The 20,615-nt window shown below is 41.0% G+C and overlaps 1 protein-coding gene across 5 annotated transcripts in view; it reads right to left on the bottom strand.

The window, feature by feature from the left end:
- Window positions 1–20,077, bottom strand: part of RCBTB1 (RCC1 and BTB domain containing protein 1) — a 52,086-nt gene extending 32,009 nt beyond the window's left edge. For 3 of the 5 annotated variants that reach the window (XR_009221184.1, XM_058548137.1, XM_058548140.1), the window contains exons 1-4: window positions 20,001–20,077; window positions 2,953–3,028; window positions 2,657–2,826; window positions 2,138–2,288 (exon numbers count right to left, since the gene is read on the bottom strand). Coding sequence is in view for 4 of the 5 variants with exons in the window: in XM_058548137.1 (XP_058404120.1) it covers window positions 2,138–2,288; window positions 2,657–2,782 (277 nt within the window). In the remaining variant the exon portion in view is untranslated. The remainder of the gene's footprint in view (window positions 1–2,137; window positions 2,289–2,656; window positions 2,827–2,952; window positions 3,029–20,000) is intronic. The other 2 variants (XM_058548138.1, XM_058548139.1) reach the window with 2 other exon arrangements.
- Between the last annotated feature and the right edge of the window lie 538 nt (window positions 20,078–20,615).

The raw sequence follows: 20,615 nt of genomic DNA, 5'->3' as shown, positions 1-20,615 counted from the left end.
GAAGAAGTTAAAAGTTTTCCTTCTGAAGAGTAATTTCTAAGAGTGAGGAGGGGTGAGGCAGAGGTCCTTCTGTTTTTTACTAAAAGTCATATACTATTTGATGCTTTAAAGTGTTAAATTATTTTAAAACTATTTGATTGTAATACATATATAATACACAAGAATATACATACATAATAATATACATATTATACATACATATGATACATAGTGTATAGCATGTTTAATGTATATTGTGTAAAATGTATTATGACAATCGAAATTGAATTAAAAACAAAAAGAAAAATATCCCAAGACAACCACTTATTTGCATTTATATTTTTATGTTTTATCTTTATTTACAACTATATCTTAATTGTAACACTCAAGATAGTTAAAACTATATGATCTAGACTCTGAAAATAATCCCAAAAGAAGAGTTATAATTTACTAAGGTCACCACTTTGAAAAAAAACAATAATCTGAATGTATATGTTTTCTCTAAAAAACTGCCTCAGTTTTTTTTTTTGTGAGGAAGATCAGCCCTGAGCTAACATCCATGCTCATCCTCCTCTTTTTTTTCTTTTTTTTTTTTTTTGCTGAGGAAGAGCAGCTCTGAGCTAACATCTATTGCCAATCCTCCTCCTTTTTTTCCCCAAAGCCCCAGTAGATAGCTGTATGTCATAGTTGCACATCCTTCTAGTTGCTGTATGTGGGATGCGGCCTCAGCATGGCTGGAGAAGCGGTGCGTCGGTGCGTGCCCGGGATCCGAACCTGGACCGCCAGAAGCGGAGGGTTCGCACTTAACCGCTAAGCCACGGGGCCGGCTCTGCCTCAGTTCTCTATGGTCAGAAATCAATGACTAGTTAAAATTGATGTGTTAGGAAAAATTAAATCATTAGGACACAATGGATGACAAGCTGAACCAGTCAGCAAAGTAGTAAGTGCCTGAAAGAGCCAGTGTGACTTCAGAAGGCATGGCTACACAACTCAAAGTGAGATAATCACCTCATTATGCTCGATACCAGTTATACTCTTACCAGATGATCACGCTCAGATCTGGATCTCATAGCTTGAGAAAGACGCAGAGAACTTAGAGTGGATTCAGCTATGAGTTAAAGGCAATTAAAAAGCTCAACACTAAGACTTATGGCAACATCCAAGGAAGCTGTGATTCCTCAGTCTAAGACAGAAAAGCAGAGAAACAAACTGTCTCCCAAATGCCACCCTAAAGGATTAGCAATAAAAAGCTGAGGACCTCTGCTAGAGAGAGAGCAAGAGCTACTAGGCCTGAAATATAAAGGGAAGAACTTAGCTTATATAGAACAGATTCTCAGCGAGTTCTGGTTGCCCACAGTGCAGATAAATTATCAAAGAATGTATGGTCTCCTCCTTTAGTGACCTTAGGGAGGCAGAGAGAAAAAGGAGAAGAATCTATCCCACACTCTTTCCATATGGCACCCACATGATGCCAGGGAATAAACTAAGACCTCTTGAATTCAAGATTCAGAAACTACACATAGAAAGAAAAACCAGGGGCTGGCCCGGTGGCATAGCAGTTAGGCGCGCACGCTCCGCTTCAGCGGCCCAGGGTTCGCAGGTTCGGATCCCAGGCATGTACCAAGGCACCGCTTGTCAAGCCATGCTGTGGCGGTGTCCCATATAAAGTAGAGGAAGACGGGCACAGATGTTAGCCCAGGGACAATCTTCCTCAGCAAAAAAAGAGGAGGATTGGCATCGGATGTTAGCATGTTAGCTCAGGGCTAATCTTCCTCACAAAAAAAAAAAAAAGAAGGAAAATCAGTATCATCTGTGTTTATAAAAACATACCAAGTAAAACCTGAAAGTTGCCTTGCTACCACAAATCCACTGAAAAATTAGGCCAAAGGACCACTTCGTTTGCTATATTATATGTAATCTTACACAGCTTTCCATAAATTGTCTAAAACCTTAGAAGTTTGCTTACTTTGCAAGTCATCCTATGGCTGTTCCCGAGTTCGCCTGAATTTAACTTTTACCTGCTTTGTATACTTCCCCTCAGAAATTAAGAAACAAACCATTCGAAATTAATTACTTGATACCTCCCTACCTCCCCTTAGCTTAGAATGAACTGCTCCATTTCCCACAAACTGAAAAGCTGGACTTGTTCCCTCTTTACCTTCAGTGCTGAGAAGAACATGTGGTCCACTGCCATAACTAAGGCTTTTAATCTTCTTTCCACACAAGGCTTCTAGCTTTTTGGGTATAAGTGTACTCTGGTTATCTCCAGTTCCTAGACAGTTACTATAGTTCAGTCCAAATACAAAGACCTAGAAAACAAACAGTTCTGTCTGAGTCATTGGGCCTAAAGTTACACAAAGGCTACCTTCCCCACTCTGAAGTTCAGTGTGACAGCTCAGTAGGTAGAAAAAGACTGATATGGTTGTTAAAAAAAATTCAGCCTCTGCTGACATTTCTTGAGTTTTAGAATATTTGGCTATACTACGAAACTCAAAGAGTAGTAGGGGTCGAAGGGTATTAAATGGAGAAACTGAAAGGAAAGACAAATTCTATCCAAGACACAGTCTTCAGCTTCTCTTTATCCTCCACCTTTTCTCAGGCTTCAGACTACACACTTTAAAGCTCAACCTCCAAATAAGCCTTAAAATTAAACTCCGGGTTTTGAGCGATCTCTTACCTCATCATTGTCAGTAACGTAGAGTGCTTCGTTGGCTGAGGTGCCAAAGACACATGCTTTCCGAATAGATGCAATTTCTTGAGGTGAGAGCAGAGTGAAGATTGGCCACTTTCCTACATCCACCATGACTCTGGCTTCAAGTAATTCCTATAAATAAGCCGACATCTCTGCTGTAACAAACAAAAAGTATTCCAAGAAAAAACTTAAATAACCACTAAACTAAAAACAAAAACAAAAACAAAAAAGACACTGTTAATAAAAGAAAACAAAAGCTAATTCCAGAATAAACTACCTACCTTTGGTTAAATGGATTGCTCACTTTCCCCGGCAACGTGTCCAATCCTTCCTCCACCTTCACACCCGGGCCTTCTCCTGTAATGGGAGGAACAACTTGCTAGAACCAGCTGTTTGTCTTGCCTACTTACCAGTGCTTACCTGGTACATACATGCTCATATGCAACCAGACAGCAGAAAATGGAGAGAAGACATGCTAACTGGTTGAAACCAGGGTCTCCCATCAGGTATTTTTTTCCCCACGGTACTGAGATAAAGTTAAAGGTTACAATACTAGCCTATCTAAGACAGTTAATTCTCAACTAGGAGTGTGTGTGTTATAAAAATCAGAATCACTACCTCTACCTCCCCACTCTCCCACTACCAACCCCAGGATGCACTGGAAGACCCCCATCCCTTGTACAAAATCACTGCCACACTGAGCCGCTGTTTAATCATGGGAATGGGACATCCCTCAGATAGTCTAGAGTGGCAAAAATATTAAGAAGCACTAGCCTAAGACTTACTAGATGAAACCATAAAAGAAAGTATTATAGTCTGGTCCTAATTTATATGTCCACATTTTCTACATATATGCAGACATTTCACGTTGAGAAAAGTTATCATATGAACAAGACAATTGACCCCAATCTTGGTGTTAGAGCTGATGACTACAGCCTTCATGCAAGTAGCAATCAGCTTAACTAGTACCTTATAAAAAGTAGAGATATGTATAAATTTCCATAAAACTCTAAACTTGATCCGTTTAAGGAGTTTTACACAAAGAATCCTTGCCATGGCTCCAATTCTTCTCGGGTTAACAAGTATTTCTAGAAATTCCAGGGGGTTGCATAAGCACAAAACCCTAATCGTGCCAAGTGAGTTTCCATTCTGGCTCTCACCTCTGGAAACTGAAATAGAACCAAACAGCTGATAAATACAACCAGGGTTTCCTAACGAGGTACAGAACTCTTCAAGTTCCTTCCCACTCACCTTCTTCTCATACCTCTAAAAATAGCCAAGAAAGGCAGGCTCAAGACCCAGGTCTTTCTGTCTCCAGCACCTCTGATAGCATCTGTAGAGCAAGCCTCGGGCTTGGGCATACTTAGCCAAGGCCTCAGTTTCCACCATCCAGGGAGATTTTTTCCCATCAGCACCAACTTGGACGACAAGGATCAGGTGCCTGCTATGTCCCAAGTATCACACCACATATTCAATGAGCGTTAAACACCATCAGGACAGGCTATTCCCTATCACGGCACAGCCAGACTCCTGGAATAACAATTGAATGTTGTGAAAAATGTGCTTGCACGGGTGTGTGGGGGGGTGGTGTGTTGGGGGTAACAGGTAAAGGATTTGGAGTAGGGTAAAAACTAATACATAAACATGTTAAAAATTTTTGTTTCAAGTGGTACAAAAGGGTATAGGAAAGTAAGTCTCAGTACCATCCCTCTCCTCAAAAGCAACCACTGTTAGCAGTTGTTTCTAATTCCTTCCAGACATAGTGTATACTTACAGCATTATATGTATGTATGTGTGGAAGCTTTTTTCCCCCCGCTTAACAGTACATCTTGGAAATCATTCTATATGAGCACATGTAGACCTAACTTCATTTCTTTTCAATGGTACTATATAGCATTCCATTACATCTCTTTAACACTTTACCTGTTTCCACTGAGAGACATTTAAGTCATTTCCAGTCTTTATGCTAACATGAACAATACTGCAATTATTGTTTGCATGTATTATTGTATATACATGTCTTTTTTTATACATAAATTTCTAAGATAAATTCCTAAAAATGGAATTGCCGGGTCAAAGTCTAACAGCTATGTTACCTGGAATAGCTATTTCAAATTGTCCTCTACTGACATAGTAACAATATATAAAATAACCATCAATGTACGTTACCACACAGTGTAATATTATGGTGTGTCAGTATTGTTTAAACTTGAATTTCTCTTATAATGAGTGAGCTTGGGCATCATTTAAAAAAATAATCACAATCACAGCAACAACAACAACTAACACTTCTTGAGCACTATGTGCCAAGCACTGTTCCAAGTATTTTACATTTATTAATTCATTTAATCCTCACTTTACAGACAAGGAAATAGAGGCACAGGGATTTTAAGAACTTGCTCAAACTAGTAAGTGGCAGAGTCAGGACCTGAAGCCACACAACCGGAGGCAGCAGGCGCACTCTTCGCCTCTCAGTCTCATATGTTTAAGAGCCCACACATCATCCTTTTACATAACATTTAAAAGGATGCCTGCCCCACAGATGGCCTGCCTTGTGCCTCTTACAAAACAGACAGGGAAAGGAGTCCCAAGAAGTGAAACAGTGTGAAGGCCTATAAACAGGTAGATAACTTCCAAGACAATCCAGAAGCATAGTTTCCTAGAATATGAACCACGTAAAAGTTAGTTTTCAAAATGCAATATTTTATGTAATATACAATTACCTTTTAAATAAATAAATAGGGGGATAAAAAGAATTAGCTAAAAATATGATTCACCACCTTTAAAATTACAACACAAAGGGATATTACCATTCAAAATCATACAATTTCCAGAGAGCAGTACAATTATTCTAAAGTCATTAATCAAGTACAGGCAACTCTGCCCCGAGGGTTGGTAACCTCCTGAAAAATCAAGCTGACTTTCATAATGATGGCTTATTACACGAACTGAGTTACCCCCATTGCCAAACTACTTGAAACTTTATTTTACAACATATTTCTCCAAAGACTTGTAATTAATTACAAAGAGTTAATATAAAAACCAGGTCATACATCATCCATGTACACACCCATCACAAAAGCAGAAAGCATCACCAACAGCCCTGGCAGAATGGAAAGGACTGAGGGTCCTGAGGCCTGTGATTTAGTCCCAGGTTTACTTTTAACCAATCTGTGTGACATGCTACTTAGTTTTCTGAGCCTGGGTTTCCCAAAAAGCTGTTCTGTAAAAACATGTTCTGTAATTGCATGTTCAAGACGTAATGAAGAATGGGGGATTTCTGAATGCATGAGAACAAGAAGGGCTGTAATGTTAGCCAAGCAAGTAACTACTCCTAGCAACACAATCCGGCAAAACAAACAAAGAGGAGGAAGGAGGAAACGAACAATGATTGAGAACTTGCTTTGTTGTAGACACTGTTAGGGAGCTTCACATACATTATTTCATTTAATTTTCACAACACTCTTGGAAGGAAGAAATCATAATCCATTCTTAGCAGATGAGGAATGAGGTTCAAAGGTGAAATGACTTCCCAAGGTCACAGAGCAGTAAGTGGCATAGTCAGGATTCAACTCCCATTCCTCTGATTCTTACAGAGAACATCAGTCCTGGATCTTCAATGGCTAAACTTGTCCAACATTACTTCCTTCTGACTTTATCTTGCCTCATAAATATACACCAGCATCTGTTTTTAAAATGCTTCAAATACAAAAAGTGCTTCCAAAAAAAAATGTGTTCCTCAATATGGCTCTGTCTAGATTTGCCCAGTTAAACCTCACGAGTGTCATTCATTCATTCATTCTTCCAAAACCTTTGGGAGGCAGGCCCTGGAGACCAAACATGCCCTTTGTCCTCAGGGAGCTCACAAGAGTGTGTGAGCACAAGGTACATCCTTGGGCTCTAGACTGCTAAGGCTAAAGTATGTCTTCAGCAGACTCTACTCAATCTGGGCAGCTGATGACATGAAAAGGATAGCCTCAGAATTCAGGCAAGGTTCTCTGAGAGGTTCTGTGGTTGTATTAAAACCCGGTATGTGCTCTGTGCAATACAGAAAAACAGACCGGAGTCCTGAGCTTGGGCATGTGGCACATCTTTACTAAGGCAGCACGATATAAATATAAATGTAAATGTAAATACCACTAAAATTTTCTAATTAACTCAAAATTGCCACCATCATCATCACAATTAGATTACTGTGGTGAGATATTTAATTACCCATTTTCCTCAGGGCAGTTGCACTATTGCTACTATTAAGAAAATCACACTAAGCATCATAATTCTATCAATTTCACAGACAATGTTGGACCCTCTATCACAAAATTATAAAGTATATATGTATACTACTAATCCAAAAAGCTAAAGCAGGTGGAATCACTAAAAATTAACTAGCATTTAATCTGTTATGAAGTCTATATCAGAGTTAAGAACCTGTGGCTGACTCAGAAATATAAGGATCTATCACAAGAAGAGCGGTATGAGTTAGGACAGCTCTGATGTCTTAGGACATCTACTAAACTTGCCTAAAGTATTTACAGTTTTGTTCTAATTGTATGGATTTCACTTTAAAGGAATATAAATAGTTCAACTACATTTCACTGAAATCCTTATTCTAGAGGTTGCAAAAAATTTTAGATGTTTCAAAGGGTAATATGTGAAGATATTCTATTAACGTATTGAGGAGGCACCACTAATTGGGAAGAATCTTCAAACGGCCTGCTCCACCTAGGCCATCTTGGATAGGCCTTTACTTTGGTAAGTATTCAGCAGTTATTCACTAAGGATCTTAAAGAAGGTAACCCAATGCTTTTCCTTCCCATGTTACAATGCATCCATCAAATAAAGCATCCCGAGGGAAGATGCTAACAAAAAGCTAAACTATGTGCTTATTCCCAAATTAAAAGCAAAACAAAAACAAATAAACTCCACAAAAAACAAATGTACCCTGTAAGGCATAGCTATGCTATAAAATAATATGTACTATATGATTACAATTTTTTAAAGTATAATATATACAGAAAAAAGGCTATACATATACACACCAAAATGTATTTCTCCGGAGAGATTAGAGGTGATGTTTCCTTTCTTTGTATTGTTTAAATATATTCCAAATTTCTAAAACAAATACTTTGTGATCAAAAATAAACAAATATTTTAAATGAAAATAAAAGCTTGATTATTTGAATTATGTTTACCCTGTAAGCTGTGAAAAGTTTTAAGAGGTATTCTTACCTTAAATTCACAACCTAGGGTTGCAGAGTGTTTCAGACAAATTTGTAAAATGAATTATTAATATAAAATGAAATGTAGAAAGTAGGAATGTAAAATGGTGCAGCCAATGTGGAAAACATTATGGCAGTTCCTCAAAAGATTAAACATAGAATTACTGTATGATCTGGCAATTCCACTTCTAGTACATATCCAAAAGAATTGAAAGCAGGGACTTGACTAGATAGTTGTAAACCCATGTTCATAGCAACATTATTCACAACAGGCAAAAGGTGGAACACCTAAACATCTATCAACAGACACATGGATAAACAAAATGTGGTATCTACACACAATGGAATATTATTCGGCCTAAAAAGAAATGAATTTCTGACGTATGCTACAACAGGGATGAACCTGGAAGACATTATGGCAAGTGAAATAAGCCAGACACAAAAGAACAAAACTTGTATGATTCCACTTACATGAGGTACCTAGACTAGTCAAATCATAGCGACACAAAGTAGAATGGTCGCTGCCAGAGACTAGGCGGCAGATGAGTATGGAGAGCTATTGTTCAGTGGATACAGAGTTTCAGTTTGGGATGATGAGAAAGTTCTGGAGATGAACAGTAGTGACAGTTGCACAACAATGTGAATGTACTTAATGTCACTAAACTATATACCTAGAAATGGTTTTTAAAGTGGTAAATTTTACGTTATGTATATTTTACTACAATTTTTAAAAATCAAATTATGATCCCATAGGCTTACATCAAGCCTGCATTAATAAACTCAAAGATATATATATTTTTTTTATTTATTTATTTTTTTTTGTGAGGAGATCAGCCTTGAGCTAGCATCCGCCAATCCTCCTCTTTTTTTTGCTGAGGAAGACGGCCCTGGGCTAACATCTGTGCCTATCTTCCTCCACTTTATATGGGACTCCGCCACAGCATGGCTTACCAAGCAGTGCGTCGATGCGCGCCCGGGATCCGAACCAGCGAACCCCGGGCCGCCGCAGCGGAGCGCGCGCACTTAACCGCTTGCGCCACCGGGCCGGCCCCCTCAAAGATATATTTTTAAAAATTAAATGTAGAAAGGTTTCAGTCCTAAAAAATATTTTTGGAAAAGTACAATCATAATTCATTAATTCTGTCTTGGGAAGGCAAGTTCAGAATAGGGAAATTCTGAATGGAACATTTCTAAAAGAAATATAGCCTTCTTAGAACTTTCTAACACACACAGCTAATCAAACTAGACAAAGTAATAGCTATGATGACCAGTCCTTCCAGGGCTTGACTGATAATCATAAAAATGAGTTGTAACAAGGGGCTGGCCCAGTGGCGTAGTGGTTAAGTTCGTGCACTCTGCTTTGGCGGCCTGGGGTTCGCAGGTTCAGATCCCCAGCACGGAACTACGCACTGCTCAAGTCATGCTGTGGTGGCATCCCACATACAAAATAGGGGAAGATGGGCACAGATGTTAGCTCAGAGCCCATCCTCCTCACACACAAAAAAGAGTTGTAACAAGCATGTCAGCTATACTAAATAGTTACTTCTGAAGTGCTTCAGTAAGATAGTGGTTTTTTGTAAACTTTTTTTAATCCATTCTTTTATTTAGGAAATACTTTCTCATAAATAGCAATGATATGTTCAGTCTGAATTATCACAATTGTGCATGAGTAGGTGAATCAATGGTTTATTTTGCTGTATGGAGATAAAGGAAGAACAGAAGAGCAGAAAAGAGAAATGTAAGCAGAGGTTGGAAAAGAGTTTAACACCCTCAGAGGATAATACGCCAACCCACCTGGCTCTTTAGATTTTCTTTGGCACTTGAAAATACATCCTATATTCCCATGGACTTATTCTGTGTCCACTAATACTATGTATCAATATCCCATTCCCTGAGATGGCTTTTCCTAGTGACTGGCACTGTCCCTCAGAGAGTTTGTGGCATGGGGAAGAAAAGCTTATTTTATTTTACACTCTGAAAGCAAATTCAGTCAAGAAGACAAACACAGATCTTCCAATTTTAGAAGTCTACATTTATAACTCGAAGACTAAAGGAGTAATATAGCAACCAATTTTTTGATTCCTTTAGAAGAGGACACATTTATTTTCCCTTCCCCTAGGAACATAGTAGCCAGCCCTGGTGGTCTAGTGATTAAGATTCCATGCTCTCACCACCACCGCCTGGGTGTGCTTCCCGATCAGGAAACCACACCACCCATCTGTTGGCTGTCATATTGTGGCGGCTGCATGTTACTGTGATGCTGAAAGCTATGCCCCCAGTATTTCAAATACCAAGCAGGGTCACTCACGGTAGAGAGGTTTCAGCAGAGCTTCTAGACTAAGAGAGACTAGGAAGAAAGACCTGGCCACCCACTTCCGAAAAAATAGGCCATGAAAACCCTATGAATAGCAGCAGAGCACTGTCTGATATCCCACCGGAGGGTGAGAGGGTGCAAAAAGACCAGGCAGGGTTCTGCTCTGCTGTGCACAGGGTCACCAGCAGTCGGAATCCACTCCACAGCACTAAGGACGACAAGGAACCAAATAATAAGGGAGGGTGGGAGGAAGGTCTTGTTTTACCGATTTAGCAAAAATATATTTGAGTATGTTTACAGAATTTAAAAAACAACAGGAAATGGAGAAAATAGTACAAGAAAACTTTGTTTTTGATGAAATAATGGTCCAAATATTAAACAATATTAGAAATTTAGAGTAGACTTATATATAAGCAAGCATGTGGCTTCCACACAGACCTCAACCTCCCCATTCTAACCAGATGTATTTGGCACAAAGGAGACTGATGCCACCAACGCAACTTTATACCTCTGGACCTGTCTTCTGCTGACCTAAAGGCGTGCTAAGGAAAAGAGGTCAGAATAGAGTGAGCAACCCTGCAGAACTGGTTAGCACCAAGATTATGACTCTTCATCTGGTGTCATTCTTGGGGCATGAAGTGAGCTTGTATTATTCTTTATTGTGGCAGCTAATGTTGTCACAGGAAACAGGAAGGACTCTGATTGTTGGAACAATCCATTTAAAATGGCCTATACGTTCTTCAGCATACAAGCCATAGCCGGGTTTAGACTATTTGAAATAGCAATGTCAACTATGAAAAATGATTTTTTTAAATTGCAAAAAAACTTTAATTAAATTAAAGCACTTACATGTGCACTGAAGATCCCTAATAGAAGTTTCTCTGTTTTCATAAACTGGATGGGTGATTATTTTAGCTATCAGTTTAAGTTGCTAAGCTGCCTTACAATAGGAATTTATTTATGGTTAATGAGCTACTGATAAAGTCTAAGATGTCTTACAAAAAAAAAGGACTACTGTATGATAAAGTGAACAAAATAATAACATATATTGGGGCCGGCCCCGTGGCTTAGCGGTTAAGTGCCCGCACTCCGCTACTGGCGGCCCGGGTTTGGATCCCGGGCGCGCACCGACACACCGCTTCTCCGGCCATGCTGAGGCCGCGTCCCACACACAGCAACTAGAAGGATGTGCAGCTGTGACATACAACTATCTGCTGGGGCTTTGGGGAAAAAAAAAAAAAAAAAGGAGGAAGATTGGCAACAGATGTTAGCTCAGAGCCGGTCTTCCTCAGCAAAAAGAAGAGGATTAGCATGGATGTTAGCTCAGGGCTCATCTTCCTCACAAAAAAATTTTTAAAAAATTAAAAAAAAAAAGATAACATATATTAATTCTTTTTCTGACAATGACCCCACATACCAAGAATGCTGGGGGAACTCATAAAGAGTAATACAATGTCAGATCCTAGTAAGTGGAAACCTAGAATGCAAACATAAGTGGAATAACTAAGCAAACAATGGGATACAACATGCAAATATATAGTCCATGTGATAAGTGTTAATGTGTACATGGAAAAAAAAATATGTGCACAACAGTTACAACTATACAAAAATTATATATCCCAGAAAACTGTTATATGAAATCCCATAAATCAGATTCTCAGTATTCTAGTACACACTTCCTCAGTGAAGATCATCCAGTTTCCTGCAGGAACAAGCGTTTTTCATAGCCTTCTTCCTTTTTCATCAATGGAAGTTCCCTTTTGGGCACAAAAGATTTAAGGGTGTGGCCATCTTTTCTCTATTTTTGAGTACATTACATTTCAATTCTAGGAAAACTTTCAAATACACGAGTTCTAGGGTTTGGGGTAAACTTTTGGGGTACAACTTTACAATTTGCTATGTCATACACCTAAACTACAGTAAAACCAATTCAAAAAACCTCTTAAGTTATGGAAGAGTGAAATGTTACTCTTATCAATTTCCATATTTATTCTGATGAGTTTTTTTAAGACTGAGTTCTCTGAGTCCACTACAACTCTGATTTAGATACCAAATATATTTCCCAGGTCCAGACAAGCCTCTAAGATAGAATCAGCCTCAAAAAATTTTAAATAAAAATAGACTTTAAAACTATTTCACCTATTCTATGGTATAAGTACTACAAAGAAGCAAAGTTTCAGAGATTTGCTGAGACACTCACTGATGCTGTTACTGCCCCAGCTGCTAGAACAGCTGTCATCTACTTCTCTTTTCTGCAAGTTTACCATACTACAAGAATGAAAGGGAAAGCATGTCCTGAATACTTGACAAATTCCATAAAGACTAAGAGACTCTAAAAATGTAGCTCCAAAAGAGTTTATGCCATATTTCATAGAGATGCAGCTGTACAGGTGACAAGGTAATCCTCCTACCTTCATTTAAAAACAGCATGACTGCTGTTTCTGAATTTCCTAACACTCACTGTGACTGCCCTTTGCCTCATTAGTTTTGTTCAAATTCATCACTCATTTAAGAGGACAATTGTCACTTCCCAACCACCAATAAGTTACTTGACTTGAAGCACAATTTGCAATATTGCCTCTGGAAGCAATTCTTTAGCCCCATCATCCAAAGGGTGGCTTTCATTTCATTGCACACCTTTAGGCAATTCTGGGACATAGGGAAACTGATAGCTCATTGTCAGTGAAGAAATAACCCTATTGAAGCCATGTGCTCAGGTTAGAAAAGCAAACAACCCAAGTGGCAATAGGATTAGCAGCAAAAAAAAAAAAATATCCAGGGTTGTGAAGCTGACTGTGATCTTATAAAATATTCCTTTTATGAGATACTTTTATTTTCGAAAGGAAACCAGAAAAGAAACCTTAACGATTAGAAATAACTTCCTTTTAACAGTTTCGTTCTTTGTTGCACCAAACATACAGGCTTCACAAAATAGACCACGTAACGTGCAGGCCCAGTGGCGTAGAGGTTAAGTGTGTGCGCTGTGCTGCGGTGGCCTGGGGTTCGGATCCTGGGCATGCACCAATGCACTGCTTGTCAAGCCATGCTGTGGTAGCCTCCCATATAAAGTGGAGGAAGATGGGCACAACATAACAGATGTTAGCTCAGGGCTAATCTTCCTCACACACACAAAAAAAGGAAACCAGAAAAGAAACCCTAATGATTAGAAATAACTTCCTTTTACAGTTTCATTCTTTGTTGTACCAAACATACAGGCTTCACAAAATAGACCACATAAGCGGCCAGCCTGGTGGCACAGTGGTTAAGTTCGTGCACTCTGCTTCAGTGGCCAGGGGTTCGTGGGTTCGGATGCCGGGCATGGACTGACGCACCGCTTGTCAAGCCATGCTGTGGCGGCGTCCCATATACAAAATAGAGAAAGATGGGCACAGATGTTAGCTCAGGGACAATCTTCCTCAGCAAAAAGAGGAAGATTGGCAACAGATGTTAGCTCATGGCCAATCTTCCTCACCAAAAAGAGAAAAAGAAAAAAAAATAGACCAATTAAAATAGATGTGCCAACAGGTCAAAGAAATGGATAGAACACAATAATACTTCATTTTATTTCTCTAATGACTCCAAGGCTGGAATGGAGGGGCCCAAGTTCAAGCCTATTTATGGTATCATGAACCTTCCTAAGTGGACCTTTCTAAAGTGATTTCAATTACTAGTCTCCACTGCATAAAAAGTATCAACTGTACCCACGATGGCCTAAAGCCAAACTAAAAGTCCAGCAATAGACAGACAGAACCATACTATATTCATTCAATAAATGTTCACTGAATTTCCGCTGGGTAAACAGGACACAGAGCCAACACCACAACCACCCGGGGCTCCCAGCAGAACTTATGTGGGGAGGAGGAGTATAGACACCTTAATAGATGCTCACCACAGGGTGGCCAGTGCTCTGATGGGGAGGTTCGGATGCTATGGAAGCACCAGAATTGGGAACTGTCAACTACCTGAAGAGAAGGCAGGTACCTGGAACAGTGAACATATATGCCAGGTAAAAGTCTGGTGAAAGAAAGTTAGCATGGCTGTAGCCAAAAAGGTTAGACTTTATCCTAAGAGCAACATGTAATCACTGAAAGATCTTAAGAAGGGAAGTGCCAAGATCAGAAGTATGTTCGTAAAAGATTACTTTGGCTGCATGTAGAGATTAGGTGGGAATGAAGGAGGAGTACTTAGAGGGAGCCTAAGGTGGATGCAGTAAGCCAGGAAAGAAAGAATGGAAGCCTATACCAGGGAAATGGAATTGGAGAAAACTGGACAAGAGATAGACTCAAGAGGATTCTGGGAGGAGGGGAGCTGCATAAGGGAAAGGCAGAGCCAAGGATTACACCCAGATGCTCAGCTTAAGTAACTGAGTGAACTGTAATGCTACTCACTATGACAGAGAACACAGAAAGTTCAGGGGAGATGAGGAGGTCTACTCTGGACATTTTAGTTTTTATTTATTTATTTTTTTGGTGAGGAAGATTAGCCCTGAGCTAAGATCCATGCCCATCTTCCTCTACTTTATATGTGGGATGCTTGCCACAGCATGGCTTGATAAGTGGTACATAGGTCCACGCCCAGGATCCAAACCTGCAAAACCTGGGCAGCCGGAGCGGAGCACGCAGACTTAACCACTACGCCACCGGGCCGGCCCCTACCGTGGACATTTTAAGTTTTAGATACCTGTGGGATATCCAAGTAGACATGCCCAATAGATAAATTTATAAAGCTCAAGCTCAAGAAAGAGATCTGGATTGAAGATTTGGAAATCTAGCATGAGATCACTCAGGGCAAAGTGTGTGGGCTAAGAGAAGAGGATCCTGGACAGAACTCTAAGAAACTCCAAGAGCAAAAAGACATGGAAACCCCATGGAAGAAACTGTGAAGGAACAGGCAGAGACAGAAGAAAACCAGAAGCATAGTGTCATGGAAGCCGAGGGACACGAACATCACACAAAGGAGGCTGTATCAGTGCCTAATGCTGCTGAGAGAGCTAACAAGATAAGGACTGAGAAATGTCCACTGGATTTAACAAGGAGAATTACTGGCGACCTTAACAAGAAGAGTTTCAGTGAAGTTGTGGGTGGACAAGGCCAGATTGCAGCAGTTTGAGGAGTGTGTGAAAAGCGAAGAGGAAACGACGAGCATAAACAACTTGTTCAAGAAATTTGACTGTGAAGGAAAAAAGAGAAATAGGGTAGTAATTGTAAAATGGATTGGAGTTGGAGGATATATTTTGGGTGATCTTTTTACTTTAAACATGTTAGAGACTTGAAAATGTTTAAACGTTAATGGGAAGGAACCAGTAAAGATAGAGGAGAGGACATAACTAAATGAGGTTTCTAAGAAAGTAGCAGGGAATCGGATCTGAAGCAGATGTGTACATTAAGCTGGAGGCAATTTCTTTCTTTTTTTTTCTCTATGTGTGTGTGTTTCTCTTTCTCTGCTAATGAGAGTCTGCATTTTTCATTTCCACCAGTAATTTATGAGGGCTCTAATTTCTCCATATCCCCACCAATACTTATTGTCTGTCTTTCGTATTGTAGCCATCCTCGTGGGTGTGAAGTGGTATCTCACTGTGGTTTTGATTTGCATCTGGGGACATTCTCTTCTGAGGGCACCTATTTGTCCCTGTGAAGAAAGAGGGAAGGCTTTCTGTTGAGAGTAAGAGGGGAGGTAGCAACAGAAAATGGACTGGAGCAATAAAAAACAAGGGTGGAAAAATCTGAAGCAGCCACCAGGGAGGACAGGAAAAAGCACTGACCAGGGAAACCTAAAAAGACACTAAGATAGAGCTCATTGGAAGCTGGAGACCGTAAGTCTATAAAGGTACCCAACTGACCTGTGAGATTTTCTTCTCCAAGAAAGAGCTTTTTAAAAAAAAAAACCGATCTAACAGAATTGGAATGGAAAGCTGCTAAAGGATTTTCTCATTTAAAGGCAATGACAGATGTGCTACTGAAAAATCCATCGTTTTGTTTGTTTAAAGTCCTGTAACATACACATTAGAAATAACAGTTTACATAAGATTTGCTCTCCTTGACCCTTGAGAACAAAGCACCTCTCATACATGTATTCACTGCAGCAGATCTCACCTCTGTACCATAAGGACTTACAGTCATGGCGCTAACTTCATCAAACGACAAACTGCAAGAAATACCACACATCCATCATCTCAATAATGGGTTAACTTCTTTAAAACATGTCAGATACTCACATCACTAACTGCTAACTTAAGACTGATAATAACAATCATACATACAAATAATAACCAATTACACAAAAGAAAATGATTTTTGACTTAACTGGTTACCTTGTAGGGTATGAGATAAAGCCACAGTCTTTGGTTTAATTAATTCAATAAGTACATCTCTATGTAATATGAAGTAAAGATTTATTTAATTTTAAGATTTATCATTAACATATGCAACTGCATACGTTGACTATAATTCTGTGCTCAGGGATCACATCTTGGGACTGATATACGGGAACCAGATTTATACCAAGGGTTCTACGGCACAAGGTGCTATGCTGTTTTTTTCAGTTATCTTTTGCTGGGTAACATACCATCTCAAAACTCAGCAGCTTAAAACAATAGCAATTTATTATTTCTCTCAATTCTGTGTTGTGACTGCACTCAGCTGGGGTTACTCATGAGGTCACAGGCACTGGGACATGGACTAGAGCTTGAAACAAGCCTCACTCACGTACCTGGACCACTCCAGGTGGTCTCTCTTTCTCCACCTGGTCTGGCCCAAGCTTCTATACATGTTGATTGGCTTCCAAGCGAGTGAAAGCTAAAGCTGCCATGCTCTCAAGGACTATGCCCAGAACTGGGCATGACATCACTTCTGCCACATTCTATTGCTCAAAGCAAGTCACAAGGCCAGCCTAACTCAAATGGAGCAGAAACAGACTCCATCTGTTGATGGAGGAGGAGCAGTCAAGGACAGGGATGGGAGGAATGGCTGGCAGTCATCTTTGAAAACACACTACCACAGCTGTAAACAACTTTACTGGATGTTTCCACTATACCATTTGGACTCAGCATTGAAAAGCACTAGAGAGGCGACAGACTTTGTCTATTTCCAAAATTAGAACTTTTTCTTAAGCATCAAAAAGACTACCTCTGCAAAGATATTCCTTTGCCCCCATGGAATGCTAATCTCAGAAAAGCCATGGAACCTTCTTTTTTGAGATCGTGGGAAGGATATAGACACGATCCTTCAGGAATGGTCTGAGTGTAGTCTTCCCCAGCTGGGATTCATCATCTCCCAAAGTCATTTCACACCACAATTGATTATGTATGCATGTGTATAATCTAATTTTTGTGTGTGTGTGTGTGTGAGGAAGATCAGCCCTGAGCTAACATCCACGCTAATCCTCCTCTTTTTGCTGAGGAAGACTGGCTCTGAGCTAGCATCTATTGCCAATCCTCCTCCTTTTTTTTTTCCCCCAAAGCCCCAGTAGATAATTGTATGTCATAGTTGCACATCCTTCTAGTTGCTGTATGTGGGACGCGACCTCAGCATGGCCGGAGAAGCAGCGTGTCCCTGAGCGCCCAGGATCTGAACCCGGGCCACCAGTAGCGGAGCACGCGCATTTAACCGCTAAGCCATGGGGCCAGCCCATATAATCTCATTTTTTTAAGTGTATCTAATACTAAAAAATACAGAGCTATCCCTAGCTATCGGAACTCTTGCTATCCAAACTCTATCTAAATTCAAGAATCAAACAGACGTGGCTAAGTTCTTCAACACTCAAACTTTTGCTATTGGCTCTCTTAGACTCAGGAATGAACCAGATATGGACATCACAGTATCTCTTACAATCTGAAATCTCACTATCTGAACACAGGAACCCAGTAAATTTGTATAATAAAAAGTACTTAGACACCAATGTAATGTATTAACTGTTATCTATAGATAGTAGGTACAATTATAGGTGTGGTATATTCTTCTTCACGCTTCTGTATTTTCTAAATTTTCTTTCAGTCCTGTAAAATTTTAAAAAAAGTCTATATTGTGGACTTAATGTACTTGGAAAAAATTTTTTAATTAAGTCCGTAGTGTGGGTCAAATACATTATTGATTTAGATAATTATTGGATTAACTGACCTCCTCTAGGAAGTCTATTCTGGTTCAACTCGGCCGACATTCATCATACACCTCCTTTGCATTCCTCGACATGTACACAATATGTAACATTTTTAGATTTTTTTTTTTAAATCACAGAATATTTAAAATGTGTCCTAATGCCCTGCCTGGACTCTAGACTCCTTGAGGGCCCAAACTTTGTTTCCCATGTATGACTTATTGTTTAATGTAGTACACACAGAAGGAATAGTATACTAATAAAAAGAAGGTCTTTGACCTCCCTTCAGTTTCATCTGCCTCATTGTGACTTTCCAATAAAGGAGGACACTGTCTCAGACTTCCCAGCTTGAGCTACTGATTATTAAGATGGAGCCAAGCTCTTGCTGGAACATAACAGTCACTCTTTAATTTAAAAAATTTAAAAGAAGTTTTTTTAAGTTGCAAACTTGATTGCTTTGGTTTTTATGGCTGTATTCTGAAGTTCCCCTAACTTGATCATTTGGATCACATACATAAAAATCACTGTAGAAGAAATCTCTTTAAAGATTAATATCCTTCCTCTTCAAGAGAAACAGACTAGCCGGTAGAAGAAAAAGGACCTATCTAGAAGTATTAATAAACAGACTGGGATTAACACAATGGATTAAAAGATATCAGTCCCACAGATTAACTGCTATACGTATTAATAGAATCTAAATATACAGTTACATACTCAACCCTAAAAGCAGTTCAAGGAGATGAAATTCAACCAGTGCTCATTTCAAATGGATACTTTATCTAAAGTTTAAAGCACAACATAATCTGCCATTCCTTTCAGCATTATATACCTTCATGTTTTGATGTTACTAATTCACAACGCACACTAGTCTCAGAACCCGGTTTTTGCCTCCAAGGGCTTTAATCCTCCCCACAAAAAGAATAGGCGAAAGACAAGTAAGACTTTGAATGTTTTTTCTTTTAAGATTATAATATCGCTTTATAAAATTGCAATTCCCAGCTGCAAAGAGTTCTGCAGCAGATGACTTCAGAGTGTCTCACATGCAAATAGATATAAACAAAAAGCCACTTACGAGACGAGAACAGAGTGTGCCTCGATGGTCATCTTAAATAAAACAAAGCAGGTAGTTTATCCGAGGCAGGACAAGAGAAATGTCATTTCACTCACTACTCCCGGATAAAGGCCCCTGCTAAGTGAACTCCCTTTTGTTGTGGAGGAAAGGGAAACTAAAGAATATGGTTTGTGACACCACTACTCTCCGGAGGCGAGAGAGGAGATGCTAAGATCTTGGGAAGAGCCGAGCGAGGGTGGGGAGAGTCAGAGGGGAGGTCTCTCAGCAAAACAGCACCTAGAGCAATGACCGACTTCAGCTGTTAGCAAAACCGCGTCCGTGCAGCTCAAAAAAGAGAGGGAGCAGGGAAAACTTTCCCTAGCCTCTCCCCACCCTTTCCCTCCTCCTCGGAAGAAACGCCAGCTGAGGTGCCAATGGTGCCTGGCCAGCGGCCCCCTCACCCGCCCGGACGCAGTGCCCCGCGGGCCGGGGAGCGGGGGCCCGGGGCCCGCAGCCGGAGGGAGGGAGGCAGGGAAGAAGGGAGGGAGCGGGAGTAACGGGGCACGCCGGCCCGGCCCGCCGGGTAGGGGAGCAAGCAGAAGGGCAGGCGCGAGAGCGGCCTCCGCGAGCTCGGGCTCGCAACCCACTGGCTACCTGGGAGGCCAGCCACTGCCGCGCGCCGTCCGGCCAGGCCCAGCCGCTGGGAGCGCCGAGGGCAGCTTCGCGAGCCGGAGAACCGCGAGCTAGCCGCGTCTCGAAGGGGAGGAGCGGGAGGCGTGGCACAGGGTCCGGGGCCGCCGGGTCACGTGGCCCAGGCCGCCTCACGTGACGCCGACGCTGCGCGCGCCGTGCGGGCTCTCCAAGGAAGCCGTGCGGCTGCCCCCCCCCCCCCCAGCCCCTGCAAGGTGGACCATCGGGCAGCGGGCTCGGGGCTTCTCTAGGAGCTGATTGGCCGTCCGAGGCCAGCCCCCAGGTTCTGCAGAGTGGTGGTGGAGCTTAGTGGCTGCTGACGCTCGCAGGCTTTTGTCTTTCAGGAACCGGGGACGCGCTCCTGCCGTCCTCCCCGGACAGCCGACCAGCACCCCGTCGTTCCCCCGCCCCCGCCCCAAGGGATCTCGGACGGAAAAGCGCTTGGAAACTTCTCGCTGCTCCATAGCGCGCCCTGCCCACTCTAGGCACTACCCAGGTGTTGCTGCCTCGGACGAAGGGCCTCGGAGGAGAGACTCCGTTTACTCCAGAGCCGTGGCCCCCCTCCCGACCTCCAGGTCG

This window comes from Diceros bicornis, chromosome 9 (assembly GCF_020826845.1).
Source record: "Diceros bicornis minor isolate mBicDic1 chromosome 9, mDicBic1.mat.cur, whole genome shotgun sequence".
In the NCBI taxonomy this organism is placed as follows: Eukaryota; Metazoa; Chordata; class Mammalia; order Perissodactyla; family Rhinocerotidae; genus Diceros; species Diceros bicornis.
Note: the sequence above shows the minus strand (reverse complement) of the source record. Positions and strands in the feature narration are given on the sequence as shown.